Consider the following 27,436-nt stretch of genomic DNA (forward strand, 5'->3'; position numbering starts at 1 on the left):
CCTCTCACCCCCCTGGTTGTTTCTGATCAGATAACAGCTAATTGCTTTGCAGCCATGGTGGGGGAGTGCAAAAATAAACAATGAAAACTAGTGTTCTGCACATAATATACATTTTTTTTATGTTACTTGGTGTTGCTGGGTAGCCACATTGTAAGTTGCAACAGCATGCCAGCCCAGCTGGACACTGTTTTTGTGGTGGCTGGCAAGCTTAGTTACACAACGAAGCTAGGTGTACCTGAACTTTGAGGCTTGCTGTAGTGTAGGGATCCAGATTAATTTCGACCACATGGGGATCTTTAACATGCCCTGCTATCTCAACACAGTTTTTTCCCCATCATCAGAAAAATGGCCGTTGCGGCCAGAATCAAACTTGCATTCATGGGCTCATCAGCACATTGCCTTAACGCTTTCGTGACTGCGGAAAAATCGGTCGTTTTTGGGTAGTCCAAGAAGTTTTCTTCTTTTTTTTTTTTTTTACTTGCCACAGAAAATGATGGATGCAGTTATGAAATGATAGAGGAAGAATGGGGCTTTCCAACAGTAATAATTTAAAACAACTGATTTATTACGAATTTTATCAACAAATTGTGAAAACAAAAAAAGGAAACAAAAAGAAAAAAATTGTGATAACCTCAATGCTACTTTGCACACGGTAGACATAAAAACAATTTGAAATATGCGCTTTGAACGTAAAAGGCTTATAGAATAATGCTGCAAATATGATTAGCACAAGTACAAAAGTTATTTACATACAAATATAAATGTAAACACGAACAGCCGCGTGCTTCTCCGGAGCGCTCTGCCAAGGTCAACTCTGGGCCATCTTCGGGGAGAAAACTCGACTCTCCGTGCGCGCGGCGCCACAGTAAAGTAAGCACCCTGTAAATAAAGTAAGCACCCTGCAGGTTAGAGCTCTAGCCTTTCGAACAATGCTGCATCTGTTTACAACTCACACCTGCTATAGAGAGCGACTGGAGAAGAAAGCGAAACTCTCTGGCGCATACCTGGCGATTTCTCCAGGGCGGCTTGACGCACTTTCGCTGTCCGTACTAAAGGTCTGACGAATCGAAGTCGTCTTCCGTGTCTATGCTGCTGCCAGGGGTGGAACACCTGCGCCATTTGCGATATTGAGCGCCAAACTTGTTTACCTGCGCCGAACCGCCCCTGTGGCACCAAACTCATTTATCAGCGCCGTCCTGCGCCTCAGCGCCAGAATTGAGCTGCGAGATATGACAGCTATGAAGCCCCATGCCCAAAAACATGGCTGAAACATCGTGTTTTCAGTTTCATCAAGGCGGTTTTGGTTTCGGTTTCATCAAAGCTATGAGTGGCAATGGAAGTTCGCTTTGGCTTAGGCTGGCCACTGCGCTACAATCAAGGAACAGTGACCAAAAGCAATATGTTTTTGTGTCTCATCGCAAATAGGTAGCATGATATTAACATGAAAGGTTGTAATTTATTGGAGGTGAACATCAATTTAGTCTCCCATATTTGGCGATCCTAGCTTTGCTGCCCGCAACTTTCCGTAGCTGCATTTATTGAACTAGGGCAAAGGATCTTCGACGCCTTGCCCTAGCTGGTTAATTCGGTGGTAATTGTTCATTTTCACCTGTGAACTTAGGGGTTAGCTTTGCTTAGTGGAGGATGGTCCAAGATTAGTCATGCCTTCTAATACGCTCTAGTTGCGTAGTCCACGGAGTAAGTTCATTGACTCTCGCGATCCCGAGACGAGCGATGGGAAAGCCATGTTGATGTCTGCATGCACTGAAACAGCTGTTCAGTAGAAAAAAATGCAAGCAAACACTTTGTTTTTCGAAATTTTGCGGTAGTACGTTTAAACCGGGCATGAAGCAAGGCCTGTTATCTGATCCCTTTCGACTCTGCGCGTGGGCCTTCCAACGGTGATAGCATGGCGCGCTCGCTGGGGCCAAAGGGAGATACGCCTCATGTTGGAAACCTCCAGATATAGTTCAGGAACTGCGTTCCTGGTTCAGAGTAGGCTATAGTGCATGGTGGAAGCCTGATATAGTAGATAGATAAATCATAATTAGCAGGTGCTGGCACAGTGACCTGTAGGGAGGTTAGGGATGCACCATAAGGCTGCGAAATGGTATTATATCTGTTTAGAATGGCATTTCTGGCTGCTGCAAACCTGCTTCCAAAGGCGTTTCTGGCTGCTCCAATCCTGCTACAAAAGGCACTTTTGCCTGCTCCCAGGACTGCTCCCAAACCTATCTACCCTGTTTAAACCCTGTGCTGCCATCATGCACAGATTCAAGCTGAGATATATATGCGCAGATTTAAGCTAAGATACATTGGAATCCGTCGAAATTCGCCGTTCGCGCAAAGCATCGGCGAGCGGCGGCGACGCCATAACTGAAACCACATGAGCTTGTCTCCCCGCCAGCGAAGGACATTTAAAAATCTCCCCCACGGCGGAAAAACGAAACTCAAAAGCGAAACTGATAAAATACTTCCTCCTTTACCATTTGGATGGTGGTAGCGGTCCAGAAGCGCTCGGGAAAGCGCCAAAACTTGAATTTGTATTCATCGATGGCATACCTACTATCGATGGGAACAGGCGCGGTCACGAAAGTGTTAAGCCACTGGGACACCACACCAGGTGCCATGAAAACCTTGAATTTTTGTTACCCTCACGTACAGACGGACCCCTCTGCTTTCATTCTGGAAAGTGCAGCCTTAAGCGGCATTTGGAAAAACTGCCAGGTTGTTAGGTTAAAGATGGCTACTGTCTCCTTGTACCCATTCCACAGCTTATTCTAGGCACTTTAGTTGAGCTACGCGCTCTCCAGGGGACATGGTTGCGAAAGCCCTTTGTGGAAGGCCGTCTAAAAAAGAATTCTGTCGTGTATAAACCCATTGCGGTAACATGGGGGCAAAGGCCTTTTGCCACTGCGCCTAAGTCTGCTAATTTGATACTGGGCTGCAGTGGCCACTGCAGAGAAACGAAATATGCTTGTATGCAGGGTATTAGGTGTGTGCTGAAAAAAACTCCCGGTCAACGGAATTGGAGGCCTCCACTGTGGTGTGTGTGTGTCAGAGCTGTTGCTTTAGCGCTATGTTAAGCTAAAATTTTAATTTACAATCCTTTGACTGTCTGTAACACCAATGGAATGCAGGCGAGAACAAAGTGACACTGGAAAGGCGCCTATCAGGCCTACGGGAGAATCCGCTGGCGAAAATGGAGCCCTGGGTCACCAGTGAGGATTTCGTGGAGCGTCAGGTTGGCTTTTGTGCCCAATGGTGCTTAGACAACCTCTGTGAGTATTGTGTAAAGCACACTTTTGGGAAACGTGATGGGAAACGTGCATGGTAATTGGCACAATCAGAATGAACCGGCAAGCTGCCATAACAGATGAAGTAATGGTGTTTTTCAGATTGCTTTATTCACGCAAAAGAATAAAACAATAGCATTCATGTGAAAGAATAACCCTGCAGTAGAAAATTGCTGGCATGTGTCTTCATCACGCATTTTTTTATTTTAATAAGCAAATCAGATTTCACCTCTCAGCTCGACACGCCGCATGGACCAGATTAATTCATAGCCCTCCACTGGACACACTTTAATTGGACAGGTGTAGCATCGATGTGTTAAGCCTCTATTTTAACTTTGAACTTGGACTCCTTTGGAAATCTGTAAGAACTGTTGGGTTGCAACCCAGGGCAACAGGGTACAAGCCACAAGGATGGTGGTTTCCAGTAATTTCTCCCAGCCATTGCAGCCCGGCAGGTTTTGTGTGCATGCATCGGATTATTTGGTGGGCAGTAAACAATTTCACGCACAACTACTGATTAGCTGTTTTGGGCTGATGGGGTCTGTAAACTTCTGTGTTTCACTATGCGCATTTGCTCTAGGTTTTATATTAGCTTTAGGAGTAGAACCAGTGTCTTACGTTTTGCTTTTTTTATATATAAAAAATGAATCAGCTGGTAGGTTGCAGGGCTATTATCGGGTAAAGATTATGATTCTGTCGAGGCTTGCTTACAGGACAACATTTGGTTCTTTTTAATCATTCTGAATTAATCTGGGTAGCAGGCTCAGAGTTTATGGCTGGCGTACTGATAGGCACATCAAGTGCCACTGCATTTATTGGCAACAAGAACAGAAGCACTGCCACAGCTGTGATATGCCCAAGCTGGAAGTGGCTGTAGCATCAGTAACTACCAGTAGATTATGCCTGACATTGGGTGTGGTGTGTACAGCAGAATCTCATTCAACCATTCTTTCTGTTCTTGCCTTTTCTTGAATCAAGGCGGAAATTTGGGCGAGTCGGAATACGTTCATCTTTCACAGCGTCAAAAACACACGGGACACAAGTAAGAAATAGACACCACAACCGCTGAGGTGTCTATTTCTTACTTGTGTCCCGTGTGTTTTTGACGCTGTGAAATATGAAAAAATTGCTTTTTCTATTCGGTTACATTTTTAATGCTCGCAACCCGTACGTGTTCACATTATACGTTTTATTTCGCAGGTCCCTGAAAAAAAAAAAAACATATGAGGGTCATACTGTATATTATTTCTGTATACCCTTTCATTGGGTTTTGTCCTAATAATGTGCTTTTTTTTTTGTCGTTCTCTTTCTACTACCATGGTCATCCCAGTCATTCTAGAGGTGAGTTTTCTGCTAAGTGCAGTAAATATACTGTCATGGTTTGTCTGTTAGCTGTGTAAGGGTGCATATGTGCGTGAAATAGTTTTCTTTAACAATTTTTCTTTCTTGAGTGCTGCTGTATTACAAACATGTTATCCGTGTTATCTTTTTAAATGGGCTTGTCCTTGCTTGTTTTCGGTCGTTCTCAAACATGGGCTCACAATCTCTTTTGGGTCTCTAGAATCCTCATCCTTCGGTTAAGTACTTTCTGTCCCACTTCAATTTTATATATATATATATATATATATATATATCAGTGTGTTGAACCGAAAAAATACCGGTTCGGTTACGGTTCTGGTTCAGGCGAAATCATTTCATTCCGGTTCAGTTCTGGTTCAACAAAATCACGTACCGAACCAGTTCGCGAACCGGTTTGGGAGCTTGAACCGGTTCGCGAACCGTTTCGGTGACGGTGAATTGAATTATCACTGAAATTGGAAAAAAAACATTTCGTAGTTTGAAACGACAGTCAAATCAAAATACAAACAAAAATTCAAAATGCTGCTGTTCCCCAAGGGCAGTGGCGCAATTGCAAAGAAAATTTAAACAATTTCGAGATTTTAGAAAAACAGATGAAGTGGCGACGATTTACCACCCACTTTCTCGCCCAGACTTTATGTTGTCCTAGCGACTATTCATAAAGCCACCGCCAAGAGATATGACAGTTTCTGCCCTTTCCTTTTTTGTTGAAATCGCAATCGTCGCTATGGAATCACCCATCACATTAACCTCGAAGCCTTAAATTCAGGCCTGCGTGCTGGCGCGTTCAAATACCAGCGATTAATACCAATGGCGCACATTTTTTTATATTTGTAACAAAATAGAGAAATCCTACAACAGGCACATAAATACTACCAATGAATTTGATTATTTGTTCACCCTGAATAATTTGTTAGCTTTCACCTTATCGAATCTGTTAGCCACATTTTTGTTAAAAGTAAGCTTTAGTTAACGCTCAGTCACTGCATTATTGCTCTGACCACTGCAATTCCTTTTGCGAAAGCTATACCGGATGTGTGCATTACAATCAGTATGTCATCGCACCGCCTGACCCCTGGCCATCGTTCTGTGTGCTACATTGCAGAATCTTATAACATATTATGCTGTTACCAAAAGGAAAGGGAAATTTGACGCGCGGAGCATGAGATGGGGCTTTTTTGGGTAGACGCTCTTTAATTCGTCCACAGCAGTACTCCCCTCCGGAACGAGTGCAGTAGAAGTAATGTAGCGAGTTGGGCAGTCAGTACAAGTGCACCTTAGAAAAAAAGCAGATCTGAACGAGACAAAACTGCAGAACAAGCAGAAAAGATGATCTCTGGGCGAATGGGACAGTGTGAGGTACTGGCCTGCCTTTCTGCACGTGTCATCTGCTTTATTACTGTTTCTGCTTCCAAGACAAGGTCGAGGGCTGCAGTTTTTTGCAAAGGTATAAGTGTGCACCTTAACAGTTTTCACTGACATATCTGTTATTTATATCTGTAAAAAACGGAACTTGTCCACTGTACCGTCCTCAAAAACTGGCCACGGAACTCACTTCCTTCGCATTGATGACAGGTTTGGTTGTGAAAGGCAGGGCAAAGTAAAGTATAGAGCAATAACCACGTTTTGGTGCTTTTTTTTACTTATTCGGTTTTACTTAGTTTTTGCGTAATATTTTAAAACAACGTGATTCGCCTTTTTTGTTGTTGCTTTCCGTGTAAACACATTTAAAAAAACAACTGGCGCATTGATGCCCCGTGCTATATCTCTGCTCCGAGGCGCAGTTTATGTTGCAGGCCGGCAGACTTATTTTAACCAGCTGGTGATATTAAACGCGGATCAAAATCTCGATGCATGGACGTTCTCGATTTCCATCTACTTCAGAAAAACGGTCGTGGGGAAGAGAGATCGAGGCCTCTTGTGGTCAGCAGCAAACGGCTTAGCCACTGAGCAGCTCCTGCGGTCACACTTGTCAAGTATAAACAATTTGCAGGCGTCGGACCTTTTAAACAAATTATGAAATGCAAAAAGTTTGCACACATCGGGTGTTGGCTTTCGCTGTTGCGCAGTGGAGCACTCCTGCAGCCTGATTGCTCCAATAAAGTCGCAGCTCATTTATGCGACAAAACTTGATTTTTTACATAAATTTGTGTCGCCTGTGAATGGAAAGTGGGCTTCCTCGTCATGCACCACTGCTACAAAAAAAGGGTATGCCGCCCTTACTGAATCAGCGTTTAGCTTTTATCAGGGCACCGATTTTGTTATCAGGGCACCAGAGACTCTGAAGACTATTTTCAATTGTCGGATCTGCTTGCAAAATATGCACTTCAAATTTGCTGTGAAAGCAAACGCCAGTATTCGCACATGCTTTCTTGGTGCCCCTGACTTTTTGAATAGACATGCCACGGGCCTGTCTTGTGAGTGAAGTGGGAAAGCATGAAAGGGTGTTTTGCACTCATTAATTTCAGCTTTTTACAACTGCATTTCTCCCAGTCGTGTTGATGGAATAGCAATAAAATGGCGCAAAGTGCAAGTTGGTTTAAAGGGGAGCGCTTGCACCAGAATTCAGTGGCCAAAAATTCTATGGTTTACTTTGGGAATATCTGGGGATGCAACAATTGTTTGATATCAAGGTGACCAAAACTAAGTTTGTATTAGTTCAAGGTTTAATTTGCCATGGCCTAAGAATACTCCAGGAGCACAGACCGTGCGAAGTCAGCGTCACGCTAATGTCAACCCAGCAGCAGTTGGCCGTGACATCAGAGCTTGCTGCAAATAAAACGAAGTGGTTTTCCCTCAAGCCCCTCATGGCGGGCAGCTTCACGAAGCAGGTGAAACAAATGAGCTAAGAATGACAACACAGAATCAGAGTCCTGTTTAGGTGCATCTTTTGTCCCCTTCACCCTAGTGGACAGCTTTCTGTGGAGGGTGTTGAGCTGGGGGATGAGCTAGGCGGTCCAGAGAGAGACCCCCCTGGGTACTTGTGAAGGCAGCTTTCTAGCTGGTTTCGAAAGTGGTTGCTGTGGTTTTTGTTTGAGCAGAGTGGTGTGTCTCTTCGCAGGGACGTCGTTACACGTACGAGGTCACTGACCGAACCAACATCAATGCCATGCTCAACAGCAACGATGTCAGCGAGTACCTTAAGATCTCTTCAAATGGTCTCGTGGTGAGGCAGCAACAACTCAACACCTGCATTTTGGATTTTCTTTAATGTAAAAAGGGTCTATGGGGCAGAAATATGCGGTAATCAGTGCCTCTAACTGCAAAAGCGTGTATCTTTTGTCTTCAGCCTGTTTAGATTTTACCAGCATTTTTTTCTGAGTTGTATGGTTGGTTAATGTGCTAGCATAAGTCCATGCCCTTGCTATAAGTGCCATGTGTGATGTGAGACTAAAGGCTGTGGGGACCAGGGTTCTGACGTCGGCCTAGCTCGATCCTCGAGATCCGGCCGCAAGGCTAGCTCCACTGAACACCGCCGCGGATCACCAACTTGGCGTATCGGCAGCGAACAGCAAGGAACACAGGACACAGAATTCGCCCACTCCGACGTTTATTGCAATGCAATAAAGGAGACGTCGGGCGCGTCGTTCTACACCGCCGACCACCTTAGCCGGGCGGGAGAGACAGGCGCGAGGGCGGACAAAGGAAGGCCAAAAAGGAGCGAGTCGTACTTACGGCCGCTCCCGATGATGGTTCGTGTCCAAAGAGGCCGTACCTCCGTCGCCCGCCTCGGACCAGGCCGCCGGAGCTTCCGGGCAAACCTGTCACGCGAGGGGTCGGCCGCGCCCCCTCGCTCTCACGGGCATCCTCCCGGAGGGGAAGCGCGCGACCGCGGAGAGAGAGGTACCACCCCTCTCGCCTCCGCGGCGGGCCGAGAGGGATAGCAAAGATGGCGGAGCTCCGCAATTCCCACATCCCTCCCCCCTTTGACCAAAGCCGCTCGACCTCGAGGGCTCCGGCGAATGATGACCTCACCGTTCGTTTCGCTGCCTGGCACACCTCCTTGAGCAAGTTCAAGAAAGTCCAATCCCGAACATGCGCAACTGCGCCAACGTCCGCGTTGCACCGCACTGCCACCACATAGTTCGCCACAATCACCACATAGTACGCCACAGTCTGCCGGTTGGCCTGATTTCGTCAGCCGGCCCGAGGTCCGCAGGCCCCGCCGGAGAAGTAGGCTGGGCCGGTTGAGCAGAGGGCCCGGGCAGTAGGCTGCTCCCAGGCGGTCACTTCCCGCAGCGGTTCGCCCCGCGCCGACGGGGCGCTTGCCTGCCGCACCGCCGGCGGCTTCCGCTGCTTGCGGGTTCAGCCGTGACCACCTCGATGCCCGGACCCGGGCTGGAGGCCGCGTTCGTAGTGCTGCCTCCCAGGTGGCCAGTTAGCCCAGCGCTCGGCGATGGCTTCCGCTCGTCGCACCTCGGGCGAGCGCCTCCGCCACCATGGAGAAGGGGGCGCGATCAGCTGACCGCAAGAGCCGGCCCGCCGCGCAGCTCACTCGCTGTACGGGCTGCGGGGTCGTTTTCGCATACAGCTGGGCTCTCGTTCATCCCTGGGGTGGCGGCTGGCCCGGCTGGCTCGCTGCAGGCCTGGCGTGGTGGCGTCGTGGTTGGAGGGTCGCTCGAACCCTGGGCGTGCGGGCTTGAACCCTCCGGAGACGGTGGCCCACCTGGTCAGCGACCTCGCCGATCGCGGATGTGGGGCGTTGCGTCGGGAACCTTCCCTCCGCACCTCCTCCCTTTAGATCGCGACCTCGCGAGCCCGAAGTGGGAGCGTCAGCAGTGGCTTCCTGCCGGCTGGCGCCCTCTGGAGTCACCCCGTGCAACCCATTGCCGGACCTCACGGCGTAGGCTGCGCGTTTCGTTGGCGCGCCGCGAGGAGCTTCCTCTGGCAACCTTTCCTGTGCACAACTTTGCGCGCTGGAGGGCGGTGACCCGGTCAGCGATCTCGCCGGTTGCGGGTGTTGTAGCGGTGCGTCGGGAACCTTCCTTCCGCACCTCCCTCTAGCTCGCGACCTCGCGAGTCCGAAGTGGGAGCGTCGGCAGTTTCTCCTCTTTGAAAGTACTGCTTCAGCTCGCCCACGTGAATGGGGCCGCTGATTCGACCAGACCTCGGGTCTTTCAGCTTGTAATTCAGCCGCGAGATCTTCTCGGCGACTACGAACGGTCCTACCCACTTGGGTGCGAGACCGGCCGCGAACCCTGCGCTGGCATCGCTCAGCGCGTGGTTACGTTTCAAGACAGTGTCGCCCACTTGGTACGCCACGTCTCGATGAGCTCGGTCGTAAGCCGCCTTTTGGTCGACCCTGGCCTTACCGCGGCTGCGGTTCGCCTCCTTGATGGCTTCTGCCAAACGCTCGCGCAAGCGCCGCGCGTAAGCCGCATCTGCTGCTTTCGCGGGGACTGCGGTCGACCTCCTGGCCAGAACCGTGTCCGTCGGTGTGTTCAGCTCCCTGCCGAACATCAGGAATGCGGGCGTGAAGCCCGTGCACCGATTCACGCTTGTGCGCAGAGCGAAGGAGATCGAGCTCAAGTGCTCATCCCAGTCTTGTTGCCGCCGGGCATATGCCCCAAGCAGTGGCTTTATGTCTCGATTTCGGCGCTCCGTCACGTTAGACTGGGGGTGATAGCACGATGTTGTTTGCTGCCTGACACCCATGGCCGCGCACGCTTCACGAAACAACCTTGATGTGAAATACGTGGCGTTGTCGGTAATCAGCCGCTCCGGAAATCCGTAGCGACAAAACACCTCGGACAGCTTTTGCAGGACCTCCTGTGCTGTCGCTTTGCGCAGCGGATAGAGTTCAGCGATCCCACTGAAGTGGCATGTCACCACGAGTACAAACTTGTACCCTCTCTTGCTGCGCGGCAGCGGGCCCATCAGATCGCACGCCAGGACCTCCCACGGCTTTGTGCTCACGATAGGCTGAAGCAAGCCTGGCGCCTTACCGCCTCGCGGTTTGCGCTCTTGGCAGACGTGGCATGTGCGTACGTACTGTTGTGCCAGAGCGCCTGGCCCAAAGGCGTTGCACGAGGCGACGCGCCGACAGCGAGGCTGAGTCACGCCTCTCCCTTTGTCGCTGCGGCGCGGCCGACTCCTGCATCTCGAAACGCTGCGGCGCGGCTGAATCCCTCAGCCACAGAACAGGGAGGATTTTAGAGAAGCAAAGGTCTAGCTTTGCCTGTAGTGCCAGAAAAAGCGTAGTGGCGGCGTCGTGAACTACCCAGTACGCCCGCTTGATGGCGCTGTAAACACGGCTTTGTAAACATGGCGGATGCTTTTTGCACAGGCCGCTTGAGCTCCTTAATAACATGGCTGCCCTCGCACGGCGGCCGCCGGCTCGCTGCTCCACGGCCGGACTCGACTCTCCTCCTCCCGCGCGCGAAAGGGGCGTCGAGTCCGGCCGTGGCTGCTCCTGCTGCTGGCTCCTGGCTGGCACGCTGGTCGCGTGTTTACTTGCGCCGCGCTAGTGAAGTGATGTTACGCCAGGTGACCAGATGGCCTCGACTGGCACAGACCACAGTGAGCAGCAAGTGAGAACAAATCGTTTATTGACATCCGCAAGTTTACAGAGGCCAGGACATCATTTCATTTCGATCGCTGCAATTGTACGTCGCTTTCGTGACAACATTTTTTTTTGCCATAACAACTCGTTCACTTGCGCTAAGATTTCGAATGAAGGGCACAAATGAAGTATTGACGGCGACAACGGTTTCCTTTGCACCGTCTTTCTAGCGGAGTGCATAACACTCACCTTCTGTTTGAAGAATCGAATATTCTGGCCTCGACAGCTGCCTTCCGATGCGGAATTTCCCACATTTGTCATTCCACAAGCACTCAATTCTCGTGTTTTGCCAGTCCTCTCAACAACGGATGGACGCAAAAGCACATAACAGCAATAACAGTCACGAAACCGGTGCTCCGCGCACATTGAAACGGTCGGCCGTTGCAGCGGTTTCAATTTGAATTGGCGGCTTTGTGGTTGCGAATTCAGAAACAAGGTGGTGCACCAGTCGGCTGTTCGTAAAAAGTTGCGTACATTTTTGCTCAACGGATGTTTGATGCGGAACTTGTTAATAGTATTTTTAAATAACACATTGTAAGCGAACTGTGTGGGCTCTTTGAGTCACGGAATGAATGTTTTGTATTCTATACCAAAAGTAACATTTTGCCTGCGCCGTCTGGTGGGCTTGATGGTCGAAAACAGCGCTTTAGGTTGGTCAAGGTTGGTCACGTGGGGCGTCGATTTTTACGCCGCCTATAGGGAAGACAGGGAACGTCCAAGCTTGCGAGCCCTGCCTCAGCGGAGAACGACCCAAACAAGGGCATGTCGCTACGCCCGGAGGCGAGGTCACGGAGACGGCGGCGGCATCGCTCTCCCTTTCCCCATTGGCGGCGCAGCTGACTCACCGCTTCGCTACCATTCGTCGGAATTCAAACTTCAGGCAGCGAGAGCCCTGATTGGAGCATTTCGAACTTCTTGGGGCCACAACGAACTCCCAGGCTATAAAAGAAGCCCGGAGGCTCTCATCGTCGGCATTCCTCGGTGGCTTCTCTCCGGCACCAGTCTCTTCGGAAGCACCGAGTGAAAGGGGTGCTGTCGCCTCTGTGCGAGTTATGTAACGTTTGCTTACCCTGTACATACTGTATATAAATGTTACTTCAAGTTTTCGTCGGCTCGAGAACTTCTTCGCTCGGCTCTGCGCCGCGTCGATAGCGGACGGAGCAAGGCAACATCGCTACACCGGTGACTGCGCTCGGGTGGCCAGTCGCAACAGCGGAGACAGCGTCGGGATGGCTGATTCCCAACCTCGGTGACGAGCAGGAAGGCGAGTCACAACCTTGGCGACCGCCCTGGGATAGTCATTCCCAACAGTGGTGCCAGCGGTGGGATAGTCATTCCCAACAGTGGTGGCAGCGGTGGGATAGTCATTCCCAACAGTGGATGGCAGCTGCGGGATCGACCGGCAACGGCTACTACCTAGTGTGGTAAGCGCTCGACGTTTTCTCTCAGTTCACCAGACTTCTCTAGCACAGGTTATGGTAGTTTAGAGAAGGGCTGGGTGAAGCACTGTGTATAGCTTTGAGTGTTTCAAGCTAGAGAAAGTGTTTTGAAACCAAAGCTAGTGCCGAGAGGTAAACAAAGGAGCGTAGAGAATTGCTTGCGCGTGTCTTACTAGTAGCTCGATAGTACAGGAACGGCAAGGGAATTCTAACGCGGGTAAGCAGCAAGAGGTCAGTGCAAACGATGGAGGACCTTAAAGTGAAGGAACTCATCGAAATTTGCGAGGAGCTGGGCCTTGACTTAGGCCGTGCGAAACGGAAGCATGCGATCCTTGAGATCATGCGGAAGGAGAACGTAACGGCTGAGGAAGTCAATGAGGCCAGGGCTGATATCGAAGAGCGCCGTGAGCGCGAGGAGGCCGAAGAGAAAGAGCGCCGCGAGCGCGAGGAGGCCGAAGAGAGAGAGCGCCGCGAGCGCGAGGAGGCCGAAGAAGAAGAGCGCCGCGAGCGCGAGGAAGCGGAAAGGCAGGAACGGAGGGAGGAAGCTGAAAGGCAGAAACGGGAAGCCGAAAGGCAGCTCGAGTTGATGAGGCTAGAGTCGGAGTTCCGGCAGGGTTCGCCGGCGCCTAGCGTGACTTGTCCAACGGTACAGGCGAGCGGTCCGAGAAGTCAGGACCAACGGCCGCCGTTCGTTGTTGAGAGGTCAGGGCTGGAAGACGGAGCGTCGCAGGGCAAAGGCGAAGCGACCGCACTCGTATTCTTCGCCAGAGAAGCGAGCCAAGAGAGCGAGAACGGCGCGGAGGCAGAGACGCCGCTTCGAAATAAAGATTTCGAAACACGCGCAGAGTCCGCGAGCAGTGGCCAGTGCAAGGCACTTACGAGTTCGCAAGCGGGGAAGCTCTCGGAGAATGTTGACTCTTCCCCAGCGAGCGAGACGCGAAAGGACGCCGAGCAACGTAGCTCGAACTGCGAGCCGAACGAAAACTCTCGCGGTAGGTTAGTCGAACCGCCAGCGGCTGAGGCGGGTTGCGTGAAACCCTTCGGTGGAGAAACGCAGCCGGGCGACACGGAGAGTACGTTGCCACCGTTTTCCGATCAGCCGTTACGCGAAAACGAGCTCAAGGTCGAAGCGCTGCCGACAGGGCCGACAGAGAACTCCGGTGAGCTCGTAGCGAATGAAGTTGACAGAGACTGTACCGCCGTCTCGGAGAGCAATGGCGTACCTGAAGTAGATAACGCACTTTCTGAGACGTCCGATAGGGGGCCGTGCGGGTCCGCTGATCGCGTTCATGTGTCGGTCTCGGGTTCAACGATCTCGGCAGAACGCTCAGAATCGGAGGAGGCCTCAGAGACGGCTCCCAACAGGATCGCGCACAGTGCGCGAGATAGCGAGGTTTCGCGGGAAACTTTGGACGGCGAGGCTAGCCAGACGAAGCCGCTAGAGCCCCCGGAAACAGAAGGTGTTCTTTCGGGTGTGAGCTCTAACGCGGGCGATGTTGTGGCTAAGCCTTCGAGCAGGACACGAGAGACGAGCGAGCAACGAAGGCCGAGCGGCGAGCGGACCGAAAGCTCTGGCAGTAGCTTAATCGAGCCGCCGTCGGCCGAAGCGGGTTGCGCCATCCCCATCGGCGGGGAAACCCAGGTGGCCGAGTGTTGCGAGGCGAAGTCGATGTTGTCCCCAGTTCTCGATGGCTTGCTTGAAAGCAAGGTGGGGCACTTTCACCCGCATTCCAAGCCAGTGGAACGAAGGCGCTCAGGGCGAAAGCGAAAGATCAGAGCTTTCTGCTTTGAGCGGAAACGCGATTTGGAGGCATGCGTGCCGGCTGCTAGGTTGGCCTTGAAGTCAGCTCCGCGCGCGATTACGGGCGTCAGCTTTGCGAGGCTTGTATATGACCGCGGAAAGAGAACGCGTTTCGAATAACGAAACTAGCCAGTGGGGAAGAGCTAGTTGTAACGCTGCGTTCTTCGTTTCCCCGTTCGGACAGTCCGTCCCGTCATGTTCAGCTTAAGACTCAAACACTAGCAGTATTGCTTCTCGAAACTAGCGCAGCGGGTGTTTCGTGGCCTGTCAGAGTACGCGCTGGGTAGGAGCAAGTAGAGCACTTACGAGTCGTGCTGAGCAGGCTCAAAGCAAGCCTACAGTCAAACAGTTAAAAGTGTCACATAAGTTACGCCGAAGTGACGTATCTAGCGCAGGTGGCGGTGGTAGCGCGGCCGACGCAGACCGTCGGAAATCGAAGTAGCCGCAGCCGTAAGCTATCGCCGACCAACGACTAAGTCCGAGATAAGGACTTCTTCGGGTTTGACTAGATAGGGCTAGACTTAAGTGAAAGATCACTCCACACTTGCTAGTCCATTACTGACGCTCTCAGAACGACTGAGCCAGTTAAGGTGAAATGGGGCACAAAGTAGGAGGACGCGTTTTAAGCGCTGAAACGAGCCTGAGCGAGGAGCCAGTTCTAACGGTCCCCGACGTTTCGAAAAGTTCGTTATTCAGTGTGATCGAGCGATCGTGGCATGGAAGCTTTACTATGCCAAGAGGATGCGAACGACCAGTTTTGTACTTCAGCCGCAAGCTAACTTGCAGGAAAGAGGCTAACAGTACATCCGAAAAGGAATGTGGCTGCGTCGTGTGGGCAGTGCAGAAGTTTGCGTGCTTTGTAGCCGGTAACGCAGACGCACTAAGCCGGGCGTTCTAAGTAGGACCGCGTTCATCCTCCCCGTGTCCTTCGTTTCGTTTCTTCGTGAGCAGCTATTATCTTAGCAGGTAGATGGGAGCAAAATTATTGCCCTCATTTGCTGCCTCAGTTGATTATTTCCGTACCGCGTGATTTCAAGTAATCAACCTTATTTATCATTTAATGTCGTGTGTTACGTTTGACACTTAGTGTGAGTTCTTCTTTTAAGAGTTTTACGTCCCGCATGGGCCTCTTGGTGTAGAGGGTCCAAATTGGGGATAGACACTTAGCTAGGAGAGTTTGTCACGCTTTGGAGTCTGGTGTTCTGACGGAGGACAGAGGGTGCTTGCTTGCGCTGGGTGTTGCCTGTTGTCGGTCGGTTCTTTGCAAGCTTCAGAACGATGAGCAACCGGTGCTGAGGACAGACCGAAGGAGCCGGACGAAACTGGTCGAGACACCTGGGCAGCACGGCGAGGTACCTGTGATCCAGACCTGGCAGGCGGTACCTGTTCAAGGAGAGGAACTTGGTGGAGCCGCCCTTTTCCTGGGGCACTGGAGGTGTACCTGGATGAGCCTGGCGAACGAGCGCGCCCGGCATCCGAGCCACGTGGAGGCAGCTCGTCTTCACGGCGCATTGTCTGGCGGCGGGGTGCTGTTGTGCCAGAGCGCCTGGCCCAAAGGCGTTGCACGAGGCGACGCGCCGACAGCGAGGCTGAGTCACGCCTCTCCCTTTGTCGCTGCGGCGCGGCCGACTCCTGCATCTCGAAACGCTGCGGCGCGGCTGAATCCCTCAGCGGAGAACGACCCAAACAAGGGCATGTCGCTACGCCCGGAGGCGAGGTCACGGAGACGGCGGCGGCATCGCTCTCCCTTTCCCCATTGGCGGCGCAGCTGACTCACCGCTTCGCTACCATTCGTCGGAATTCAAACTTCAGGCAGCGAGAGCCCTGATTGGAGCATTTCGAACTTCTTGGGGCCACAACGAACTCCCAGGCTATAAAAGAAGCCCGGAGGCTCTCATCGTCGGCATTCCTCGGCGGCTTCTCTCCGGCACCAGTCTCTTCGGAAGCACCGAGTGAAAGGGGTGCTGTCGCCTCTGTGCGAGTTATGTAACGTTTGCTTACCCTGTACATACTGTATATAAATGTTACTTCAAGTTTTCGTCGGCTCGAGAACTTCTTCGCTCGGCTCTGCGCCGCGTCGATAGCGGACGGAGCAAGGCAACATCGCTACACCGGTGACTGCGCTCGGGTGGCCAGTCGCAACAGCGGAGACAGCGTCGGGATGGCTGATTCCCAACCTCGGTGACGAGCAGGAAGGCGAGTCACAACCTTGGCGACCGCCCTGGGATAGTCATTCCCAACAGTGGTGCCAGCGGTGGGATAGTCATTCCCAACAGTACCTACATACTTGTGCCTTCATGCCGGGCCAGGTAGCATACCGACAAAGCTTCCGCCATGTCTTTGGCGCGCTACCGTGGCCGTCTGCGTCGTGGTAGTGCTGCAATGCAGCACACCTAAGCTTGCTCGGGATAACGGCCTTAAAACACTCACTTGAGTCATTTTTGCCGGGCACGTATTTCAGCAGAGCTCCGTCGGCGACAAGCAGGTAACTTTCCAGCTCACTCGCAGCAATACCAGCTGCATTAGAGCCCGCGCCAGCCGCAATACCAGCAGCTTCCCGGCGCCCGTCATTCTCCGGTGTTCGATTTGCCTGAGGGTCCGTCTCTTCATTAAGACTGGCGATCACCTCCCGACAAAACAAGTCCTCCTGCTGAGCCTCGACTAGCTCTTCCCGACTGAACGCAACCTCGAGCGGAACTCCTCCCCCGACGAGATGCACGTGCTCTGAGCTTCCGAAACTTGGGTCCTCCCGCGTTCCGCGCTCTCCCCGCGCCGAGAAGGGTCGCTGACCTACAGCGTCCTCCTCGGCCTCTCCGGCCGGTTGGGTGTCGTCCACCGGCGCCCGTGACAGCGCGTCCGCGACCACATTCGTGGCACCTTTGCGGTAGCGAACTTCGAATTCGAAGCGTTGCAATGTCAGGGCCCATCGCGCGAGCCTCCCGCTGGGCTCACGGAGGCGGGAAAGCCATGTGAGGGCCATGTGATCCGTCTCGATCGTGAATCTCGAACTTTCGAAGTGCGTAGATTATGGCCAGACACTCCTTCTCGGTGACCGAGTAGTTTCGCTCTGCCGGTGTCAGCGCACGGCTCGCAAAAGCCACGGGTCGCAGTTGTTCTCCATCCACCTGGAGGAGCACTGCCCCTACGCCGAGGTCACTCGCGTCTGTTTGGATCACGAATGGCCTGTTCAGATCCGGCAGTTTCAGCGATGCAGTGTCTGCAACAGCTTTCGCCAGTTGGCGTAGGCTGCTCTCCTGCTCCTCTCCCCACTCCCAAGGGGCGGATTTCCTCAACAACTTTGTCAAGGGTGCTTGCAGGCGCACGCAAGCGGGGATAAACTGGCGGTAGTAGCCGATCATCCCTAGGAAGCGCCGAACTCCGGCGACATCCTTCGGCGTGGGAAACTCCAAGATCGCCCGGAGTTTCTCGGGATCGGGGGACACCTGTCCGCGTTCGATCCGATAGCCGAGCAGGCTCACTTGAGCGCTGCATATTTGCGCCTTGGCAGGATTGATGGTTATGCCCGCCGCCCTGAGTCGTCCCAGGACGTCTCTCAGGTGGCAGAGGTGCTCCTCGAAGGTGCGGGAGTAGACGACAATGTCGTCCAAATAGGCGAGGGCATGCTGCCACTTTGCCTCACCGAGCACCCGGTCGATCAGGCGTTGGAATGTGCTCGGACTTCCGCACAAACCGAAAGGCATACGTACGAACTCGTACAGCCCCCGATGGCAAGTGAACGCTGTCTTGCATTCATCGCCGGGGCGCATCTCGACCTGAAGGTACCCCTTGCTGGCGTCCAAAATGGAGAAGTATTTTGCGCCACCGAGATTTGCGACGATTTCGTCAACGCTCGGGAAGGGGTACGCATCCTTTTTCGTGACCGCATTCAGCCGCCGATAGTCGACGCACAAACGCCAGCTACCGTCCTTCTTTCGAACGAGCACCACTGGAAACCCCCACGGGCTCGTCGAGCGGCGGATAATGCCTGCTTTCAGCAGTTCCTCCAGCGCCTCATCAGTTGCCTGCCTCTTGGCGGGGCTGACGGGCCGGGGATTGCACTTCCATGGTTGAGCATCGCCGGTGTCTATGCAGTCCTGCACCAACCTTGTGCAACCTGCTTGCTCAGTGAATATCTCGCCGAAGTCACCTAACAACGACAAGACGCGGTCACGCTGCGCTGCTGTCAGCTCGCTAGCACTTGCTAGGAGCGCGCTCAATTCCTCGCCCTGACCTCGGGGTGGAAGGCGCGCAGCGCAGAAGAAATCAGCCGCGGCAGCAGCAACGACCGAGCCCGGAGGTAGGGTGCCTTGATGCTCGCGCGCTCCGCTGAGGGTGAGGACAGCCGCGTCGTCTGCTACGGCATCCTCCATTACGCCTCCCGCGGAGCTGGGTAGCATGCGAAGCGCGCGACCATTTGCGGTGCACGATACGTTCAGGAACAAGCGCACGTTCGCAAGCTTTTCTATTTTGCGAAGCTTAGCCAGCACGTAGTGCTGTTGTTGCCTAAATGCTTATTAAAAGAACGAAGTTTGCCTTGTAAGCTAATGGCATGTGCTGTGTAAGGCGTCAGTGATTGACGTAGACTTCGATATATTAAAAACGAATCATCTTCCTTAGGCGGGAAACAACATACGTTCGATAAGTCTAAATAAACCTTTGCCTTTTTGCTTTGTAAAAACGTTGTTCCAAACACGCTACCCATCGTTTAAAGCACTTATATACATGCTGCCAGCAGCCGTAGATGCACCTCAACGTAAAAATTTCAGTATTGTGGAGCTAGCTAGTGTTTCAATGAGCGCGAAGATGGACCTTGCCTGCTGTTAGGGTAATGCTTTAAACCTTTGAACTGAAAATTTATGCGAATAAAAACAGTCAGCTGAGGAAGAATCAGGTTTGTGGGGCGAGATTTTATAAATTGCGTTCCTTGCCTGCTGTTAGGGTAATGCATTAAACATTTGCACTGAAAATGTTTGCGAATAAAAAAACAATCAGCTGACGAAAGATGAGGTCGTTGGGGCGATACTTTATAGCAGGCGTTACAGATTTATTTATATGAAAAGTTTGTAGCCAAGTCGTGATTTCCTTCTAGGGCAGAATTTAATTATCCTGTAGGAATGACACAACACTGCGCAATAGGCCTGGGCTTGTTTTTACTTGCCATTTAACAAGCACTGCTTCACAAGAACAAAGACGGCGGTAACCGGCCCGGCATCGTAACACTGAACATTTTTCGCAGTAACAGCATACATTTTGTGTCCAAACGTTCTCATTTCGGAAGAGGCATGCAAGTTTCGACGAAGTTGTGGAAAGCGTGCACGAATAAATATAAGTTCTGAACCCAGGGTGAAACTTTCCCACGCAACGACACTACTCTGAAACCCTCGGTAGTACTTTTGAATGTATCAGAATACTCGGGGCCCTTTAAGCTGCGCCAAATATTGCCCACACGGGTGCTTTTGTATTCAATAAATACTCCAGGCTCCTATCTGGGGCATTTTCTTACCGCGCAGTAGTTCCCCAAATTCCCCGTACTCTCCACGACGCTTGGCTGCCCGACGTTTGCCCACCTATCTGGGGCGTTTTGTTACCGCGCAGTAGTTCCCCAAATTCCCCGTACGCTCCACGACGCTTGGCTGCCCGACGTTTGCCCACCCACCCAAATAAAAAATAATGGTGCGCTAAATATTTCTGGCTGATGAAATAGCTTCGCGCTCAAAAAAATAAATGTTTACTTGCGATGCAAATGAATGAGGCTTTGGTGGAATGCCTCTTGTCACGCTTGATTTTCGCTGTCCAAAGAAGCCTTCTTTTCGATCCCCTGGGCAAGTGCTAGAGTTTTCAACCATTCCTAGAATAATTTTTGCCCTGCGGCCCGCAGCACAAGGGCATGGTGATGGAAATTATCGCATAAAACTGGCGGGGACGAGCATCGAGCGAGCAACAACATGCACACCAAGCGCCGGGGCCCGGCCGGAGGAGTCAAAATGGCGACCACGCTGCCGCCAAGGCCGCCGAAGCGGCACCTGCCCTTTCAAAAGCTGGCACCACTCTAAGCGGGGGCGCGCGCATCGAGGCACTCTACCCGGAGGTTGCTGAGCGCGCCGGCTACCGGCAGCGCCTGAAGCTTCTGCTTCCCGCGGCGCGAGAGACGTTTCGGCGGCGCGCCCATGCAGTGACTTCTCTGCGGGCGGCGGCTCGGAAAACGGTTTTAGCGGCATAAACGGGCCCTCCCGATAGCCTCCGTTGCCGATGTCCACGACGCGATTACGCTGCGCCGCTGTCAGCTCACTAGCACCTGCTAGGAGCGCGCCTAACTCCTCGCTCCGATTTCGGGCTGGAAGGCTGGCGGCGCAGGAGAAATCAACCGCGCCGGGAGCGGCAACACCCGAGCTCGGAGGGTGCCGCGCGCGCCGGCTATCGGCTGCGCCTGAAGCTGTTGCTTCCCTCGGCGCGCGGGACGTTTCGGCGGCGGCCTTAAGGCCGACCTCCATGCAGCGAAGTTTCTCGGCGAACTTGGCGCGGCGGACGCCGTGGTTTGACGCGCCGCTCAGTTTTCGTCCACCCCAACCATCGCCTCCTTTAACTAGTCCATGCAACGCGACGCGGCGAACGCCGCCGATGGAAGACAGGACAGGAAGTACAACGAAGTACGAGGCTGTGATTGGCTGCGGCCTCAAAATTCAGTTTGCCGCTTCCGGTCGCGTTCGCCGCCGCGCGTTCGACATCTAGCTCGCGTAGATCGCCGGCGAACAGCCGTATTTTCGACGCCGGCGGCGGAGCGGCCGCCGCCGGGCGACGTTCGCCGCCTTTTCGCCGACATTTCGCTGCATGGAGGTCGGCCTTTACACAGCGACCTCGCTGCAGGCGGCGGTTCGGCGAACGGCTTTAGCGGCGTAAACGGGCCCTCCCGATAGCCTCCGTTGCCGATGTCCACGACCAGTCCAACCTTGGACATAAAGTCTCTCCCCAGAATGACTGGGACCGTCAGTCCGGGCAAGTGGACGAAACGCATTCGCCGTACACGCTGACTCCAACGCACGACGAGGCGTACGTCACCGCGTGACGTAACATCACCACACGCCAGCTGGAGAGGCAACTTCCGCGCGCGCAGCCGAATAGCTTTGCGCTCGAGATGGGAAACGACCTCGTCCCCTACGAGTGAAGTGCTTGCCCCGGTGTCCAGCAGTGCCTTAAAACTCCGTCCCGCAATTGCGAGGTCGAGAAAGGGCGCAGGCGCGCTGGTCGGAACTCCGACTCTGAATGCGGCGGGCGCGGTGATGTTTTCCTCTCGGGCGCGTTGATCAGCCGCCGGCGACTTCACCGGCGGCCCGCTGCGTTTCCCTGTCCACCTGGGCAGATTCGCATCATGTGACCAACTTGGCCACACCTGAAACAGCGAACAGAATTCCGTGCTGCTTGCTGCGCCGCTCGAGGCTGCTCGTACGCTCCGCGGCCAGCTGGCCGCATCCGGTTCTCCGGGGGAGAGTTGTGAGCGGGTGCCAGCAACTGCGGCAGCGCCGATCCCGTGTAGGGAAGCCCACTTGGGCGTGCGTTCGCCGGCCGATCACCTGACCGGTTTGTTGTGTGCACAGCGCGCGGGGCTGCCAGGACCTCCGGCCGTATCGCCTCCGCGTTGCGCAACCCATACGAGTAGGGGTCCAGCGCTCGGTCCCCGAGACCGAGCGTTTCTCGCTGGCCGGGTATCAACGTAGAGCCGACCTCGACTCGTCCGCTGCCCGTAACGCCGCGCCAAGCACAGCTTGGTTCCAGTGTTTCCACCGGAGGCGGCGGTGGCCGATACGCGCGTGCAGCCGCAATTGCTGCTTGCACACGACGAGATTCGGCCGCCAGCTCGTTGAGATCTCTGCACCTGCAGTTCCTCAAGTACAAGGCAAAGGTGGGGTGGCATTGCCTGATGACCCGATCGACCCGCTCCGAGTTCGGGGCATGTGGGTCGGCGTACTCGTAAAGCTCCTGCATCGCACGGACATACTCGATCATCGATTCGTCCGGAGCTTGGGTGCGCATTTCCAACTCTACGCATCCGCGGGAGGTAGTCGACGGGCAGGAATTCCTCCCTGAACATCGTTCGGAAGTCATCCATCGTGCGCGCCGTGTGGCCTATCACTCGATACCACCGGGCGGCATGGTCGACTAGGGCTGCGGGCAGAACTCTGTGCAGCACCTCGCTCTCGCTGATGCCGGACGCCTGCTCGTAACGGCTCAGAGCCAGCAGGAAAGCGTTCGCGCTCACTTGATCGCTATAACCGCTATACGTCGGCATCGGTAGCTGCACCCTGGGAGCGGGTGAGCGCGCCGCCTGCAGCACTTGCTGCATGGCGCCTGCGAGAGCGTTCGCGATGGACGCTGCATCCACAGTCATTCCTTCGCTTACGGGCGCCTGCGTGCTCACTTGCACGAGAGGCGCGCCGCATGGGGCTTCAGCATTTGCGTAGGCCCGGCGCATGGTGGTTGAAAGCGCGGCGTCACCTGACGTAGAGCGCTCGTGGAATTCGGAACTTCCCGAAATTCTCGTTGCCGCGCGAGCCGCAGCATCTGCGTAGGCCCGGCGCATGGGGGTTGAAAGCGCGGCGTCACCTGACGTAGAGCGCTCGGGGAATTCGGAACTTTCCGAAATTTTCGTTGCCGCGCGAGCCGCAGCACCTGCGTAGGCCCGGCGCATGGGGTTTGAAAGCGCGGCGTCACCTGACGTAGAGCGCTCGTGGAATTCGGAACTTTCCGAAATTTTCGTTGGTGCGCAAGCCGCAGCATCTGCGTAGGCCGGGCGCATGGTGGTTGAAAGCGCGGCGTCACCTGACGTATAGCGCTCGCGGAATTCGGAACCTTCCGAAATTCTCGTTGCCGCGCGAGCCGCAGCATCTGCGTAGGCCCGGCGCATGGTGGTTGAAAGCGCGGCGTCACCTGACGTATAGCGCTCGCGGAGTTCAGAACTTTCCGAAATTTCCGTTGGTGCGCAAGCCGCACTCGCGGTTGCGTAGGGGCCGTGGAGAAGGGGGACCCGAGCCGCTCCTGCGGCTGCGGTGGGCGCTGTTGATGCAGAGCATCGCGGGACCTCCCGGGCATGATCACAAAGGTCAGCCAACAGCATCAAATCCGCCAACTCATAATGCTGTGCCATGTTCCTCGGAGCTAGCGAACCTCGAATTCACTTGAAAACGAGTCCCACGTTCGGGCGCCAAAAATGTGGGGACCAGGGTTCTGACGTCGGCCTAGCTCGATCCTCGAGATCCGGCCGCAAGGCTAGCTCCACTGAACACCGCCGCGGATCACCAACTTGGCGTATCGGCAGCGAACAGCAAGGAACACAGGACACAGAATTCGCCCACTCCGACGTTTATTGCAATGCAATAAAGGAGACGTCGGGCGCGTCGTTCTACACCGCCGACCACCTTAGCCGGGCGGGAGAGACAGGCGCGAGGGCGGACAAAGGAAGGCCAAAAAGGAGCGAGTCGTACTTACGGCCGCTCCCGATGATGGTTCGTGTCCAAAGAGGCCGTACCTCCGTCGCCCGCCTCGGACCAGGCCGCCGGAGCTTCCGGGCAAACCTGTCACGCGAGGGGTCGGCCGCGCCCCCTCGCTCTCACGGGCATCCTCCCGGAGGGGAAGCGCGCGACCGCGGAGAGAGAGGTACCACCCCTCTCGCCTCCGCGGCGGGCCGAGAGGGATAGCAAAGATGGCGGAGCTCCGCAATTCCCACAAGGCAGAGTAAATTTGATGCATTATGAAGCTGATAAAAGGTTCTCGGCTTATACCTTGGTGGGCGCATGTAGAATATGTATCTGACTGCTTATTCATTTACTGCAACAGCACATAAGCATTTTGTTTTCACTGTCATACACCTGTCAGTCACTGCTACCAAAGCCTAGGAGCAAAAATTTATGACCACTTCACTGGCAGCAACTTGAGCATACCTGCTTAATTTCAACTGTGCCTTGGCTGCCACTGCCTTTCACTATAGTCCCAAAAGGTTAGCCTCTGCAATGGTTCATTGTTGAAGCAGGAGCAAGCAGGCCATTTTCCCTTGGCGTCATGCTCATACTAAACATTCTAATTTAGTTATACTGAAACATTTCAATAATAATTTGTAATATTCACATTGAAATTTTAGCACTTGTACAAGGAAATATGTTCGTTTGTCCACTAATTTTCACCTGTTTACAGAAATAAACAGTTTTCTTTATGTCATACTGTCATGTGCAGCCAGCATTAAAGCAGGAAAGAGAAAATGGGAACCTGGGCACAAATTACTAGGTCCTGGTTAATCCAAGTAAAATAATGGCATGTGTCAGGCAGGTCTAAGTGTGGAGTGGGCCATACCTGCCGAATTACCATGCCATCATTTTATGTAATGAAAAAAAATCAAGATTTGTGTGTTTCGGTTCAGGCTGCTGACTGTACGTGCTGATCTAGGTCATTTGAGTTAATTTTCTTGTCATGTAAACAATTGTACAGTATTTTTTTTCCTAGTTTAATGAAACCAATTTTAATGAAACTGCACTACATTATAGAGTTTTTTGTGCTGATTTCAAATCTGCCATTAAATCTTTTGTAAGTTGATTATATTTTGAGTTAATTAATGATTAATTACCATTATTTTGGGTCACAGTTACAAAATAACCACTCCATACAGAATGGCAATTACCACGTGGCTAGGCAGAAGTACATAGGAAGTACTTTTTTTGATTCAGCTATTTTTGGTCGTTTTACAACACAGGGAACTTCACTTCTCCCGTGCTCTGCCAGAAATCGCTCGCAGGTGGTGCCAATTGAACACAATAATAATTTTCCAAAGCCTCCATTTGAAAAATTTGTTTCCAACATTGTATTCTCCACACATTTCGGTATCAGAAGCAAAAGGAATTAAAGTTGTACCTGCTCTGGGTGCCAAGATATCTGAGGATGAAATGCTAGCTTTGTATTGCTAGAAAAGTGCCGTTTCACCATCGAATTCTGCGCTTACTGAGCTGTAGAGTGCACTTTAAAATGCTATTATAATATAATAACAACAAAATGTGGTGCCTTTTGATGAGGAAATTTACAGACTGATAAAAAATGGCCGTGGAGGCCAAAAATGACGTTTTTGAGAAAACGCTTTTTTTGACCGTTTTTCGGCCCCAAAGACCCAACTGCCCCCTTGAAGGAGTACTGTCACGAAATTTCAAAGCTGAGGTAACTATGTAAAAAGCTTCCTTTGTTTATGGAGATACCCCCCTGGAAGATCCAACTGTAATCATTCAGTAGAACATATTTTAAATCAATTTTAATCTCTGCATGTGCGAGAAAGCTCAGAACGGGGACGCCCATTCGGCATCAGCATTGTTGCGCGCCCCAAACTGCCGACGTGAGGGCTCCCGTGAAGGGGCCAAGGCGCTGGCTGCTGTTGGCGCGTGCTGTTGGTGTGTGCTGTTCCACCTTGTGCAGCATGTCACCGTTTTGGGGGCTGCCGTCATGCTGCCAAGGCGCGTGCGACCGCGGCCAGTCTGGAAGCGTGTGTGCATGTCCAGACATGCTGTGGTGCAACGGAAAGAGTGACGTCAAGAGTGCCCTTCTGCCATGGCAGCCGCCTCGCTGTTCGTTGCATCAAAACCGAAACTGACGCGAATAAATGGAGCTGTAATTATTTACGCTGCAGTCGACCTTCTAATGTGCCATTCTATGATTAATGGGCTGGTAGGCACCCATAGCAGCGTAAAAAACGTAACGCGAACATTTTGTGTCAGTACTCCTTTAAGTGGTATCAGAAAAAAATTAAAATGTTTTATTCTGATATGTATATGTGAGCAAAGTAAAGGAAAACAGTTTTCAGAGGGATATAAAAGCTCTTTTTCTTTTTAACCCATGCATAGCTAATCGTAAGGCATCAGTGCTCCCATTGACATGGCAGTTTTTGTCAGAACAACCAGCAATCCCTCCAGAATTTGTATGAACTGAATTAGCGTCTCGAGTGGATCCAGTTGGTTCATTCGGAACATACAAAACAGTGCTAAATACGGGGACTAAGAGTGAAGAGCACAACGAGCGCTGTGCGCTCTTCTGTGCCCTTCACTCTTGGTCCTCATTTTTTTGCGCTGTTTTGTATGTTCAGAATTTGTATGATCTTCTAAACTTGAAAATTTTCACTAGCTTGACAGTGCTTCTCTGAATGAGCAGTTAACAAAGTAAGTAGGCTGTTCTAACGGTGTGTGGGCATCTGTTCCCAGTTGCCTCATTCTCAGTCGCACTTCTCAAGCTTCTCAGTCACTTTTCAAGCAAGATCATACTGTGGACAGAGTAAGAATTAGTTGCAATTGAGTTCAGCCAAGACCTGTGATTAGGATGACCTGATTCCTGGGAGTAGAAAACGGGACGCGCCAGCAGGGGTGAGGAAGTGTACAGAAGACAAAAGGTTGAGATCGGGAGAAAACATTTTAATGCGTTGTTCGCAGCATACTGGTCTCGGTGATGGCACTGATAGCAGAGCAGGCCCACCTAAAAATTTTAGAAAAGAAAAATTGTCACTTCAGATCCCTGTGATTGTTACGTTTCTCCAGCAGCTCGCGTGTGCTGAAGGTGGGTGAGCGACGCTGCCAGTTAGCGCCTCTGCTATCAGCACCATCGCAGGGACCAGTATGCTCGGAGCCGCGTTAAAAGAAGTGGGTCGAGAAGTATATATGGGCTATCGCCATCGGCAGTCCCGCATGCGTGTTCTGCTCCTTTCGTTTACCACCAGTGTAGCTACACGGCGCTCCTATGCGGTTCGGCCACAGCTCCCGTGCTCCAATTACTTCTGACGGCACCTGTACAGAATCAATTTACTGCAGGCGCAGCAGTGACAGATATCTGCTGTCGTGTGTAGAACAGCAGTTCGGTACAGTTGGCTGCTCCAAATTTCTGACAAGCACAAACTAGGTTGAAAAAAGGCTTTTGTGATATCTTGAGACACAGATTACCGTCGCGTAAAAACAGTGAGCTGTTTTTA

At 52.6% G+C, this 27,436-nt stretch overlaps 1 protein-coding gene across 1 annotated transcript in view; it reads left to right on the forward strand.

The window, feature by feature from the left end:
• LOC144155351 (RING finger and SPRY domain-containing protein 1-like) overlaps nt 1–27,436 on the forward strand; it is a 77,307-nt gene that overhangs the window by 25,374 nt on the left and 24,497 nt on the right. The window contains exons 7-9 of the mRNA XM_077686722.1: nt 3,141–3,281; nt 4,627–4,637; nt 7,717–7,821. Coding sequence (XP_077542848.1) covers nt 3,141–3,281; nt 4,627–4,637; nt 7,717–7,821 — 257 coding nt within the window. The remainder of the gene's footprint in view (nt 1–3,140; nt 3,282–4,626; nt 4,638–7,716; nt 7,822–27,436) is intronic.

The sequence above is a fragment of the Haemaphysalis longicornis genome, unplaced genomic scaffold, assembly GCF_048455015.1.
Source record: "Haemaphysalis longicornis isolate Haplotype H1 unplaced genomic scaffold, Haemaphysalis longicornis Haplotype H1 scaffold_1, whole genome shotgun sequence".
In the NCBI taxonomy this organism is placed as follows: domain Eukaryota; kingdom Metazoa; phylum Arthropoda; class Arachnida; order Ixodida; family Ixodidae; genus Haemaphysalis; species Haemaphysalis longicornis.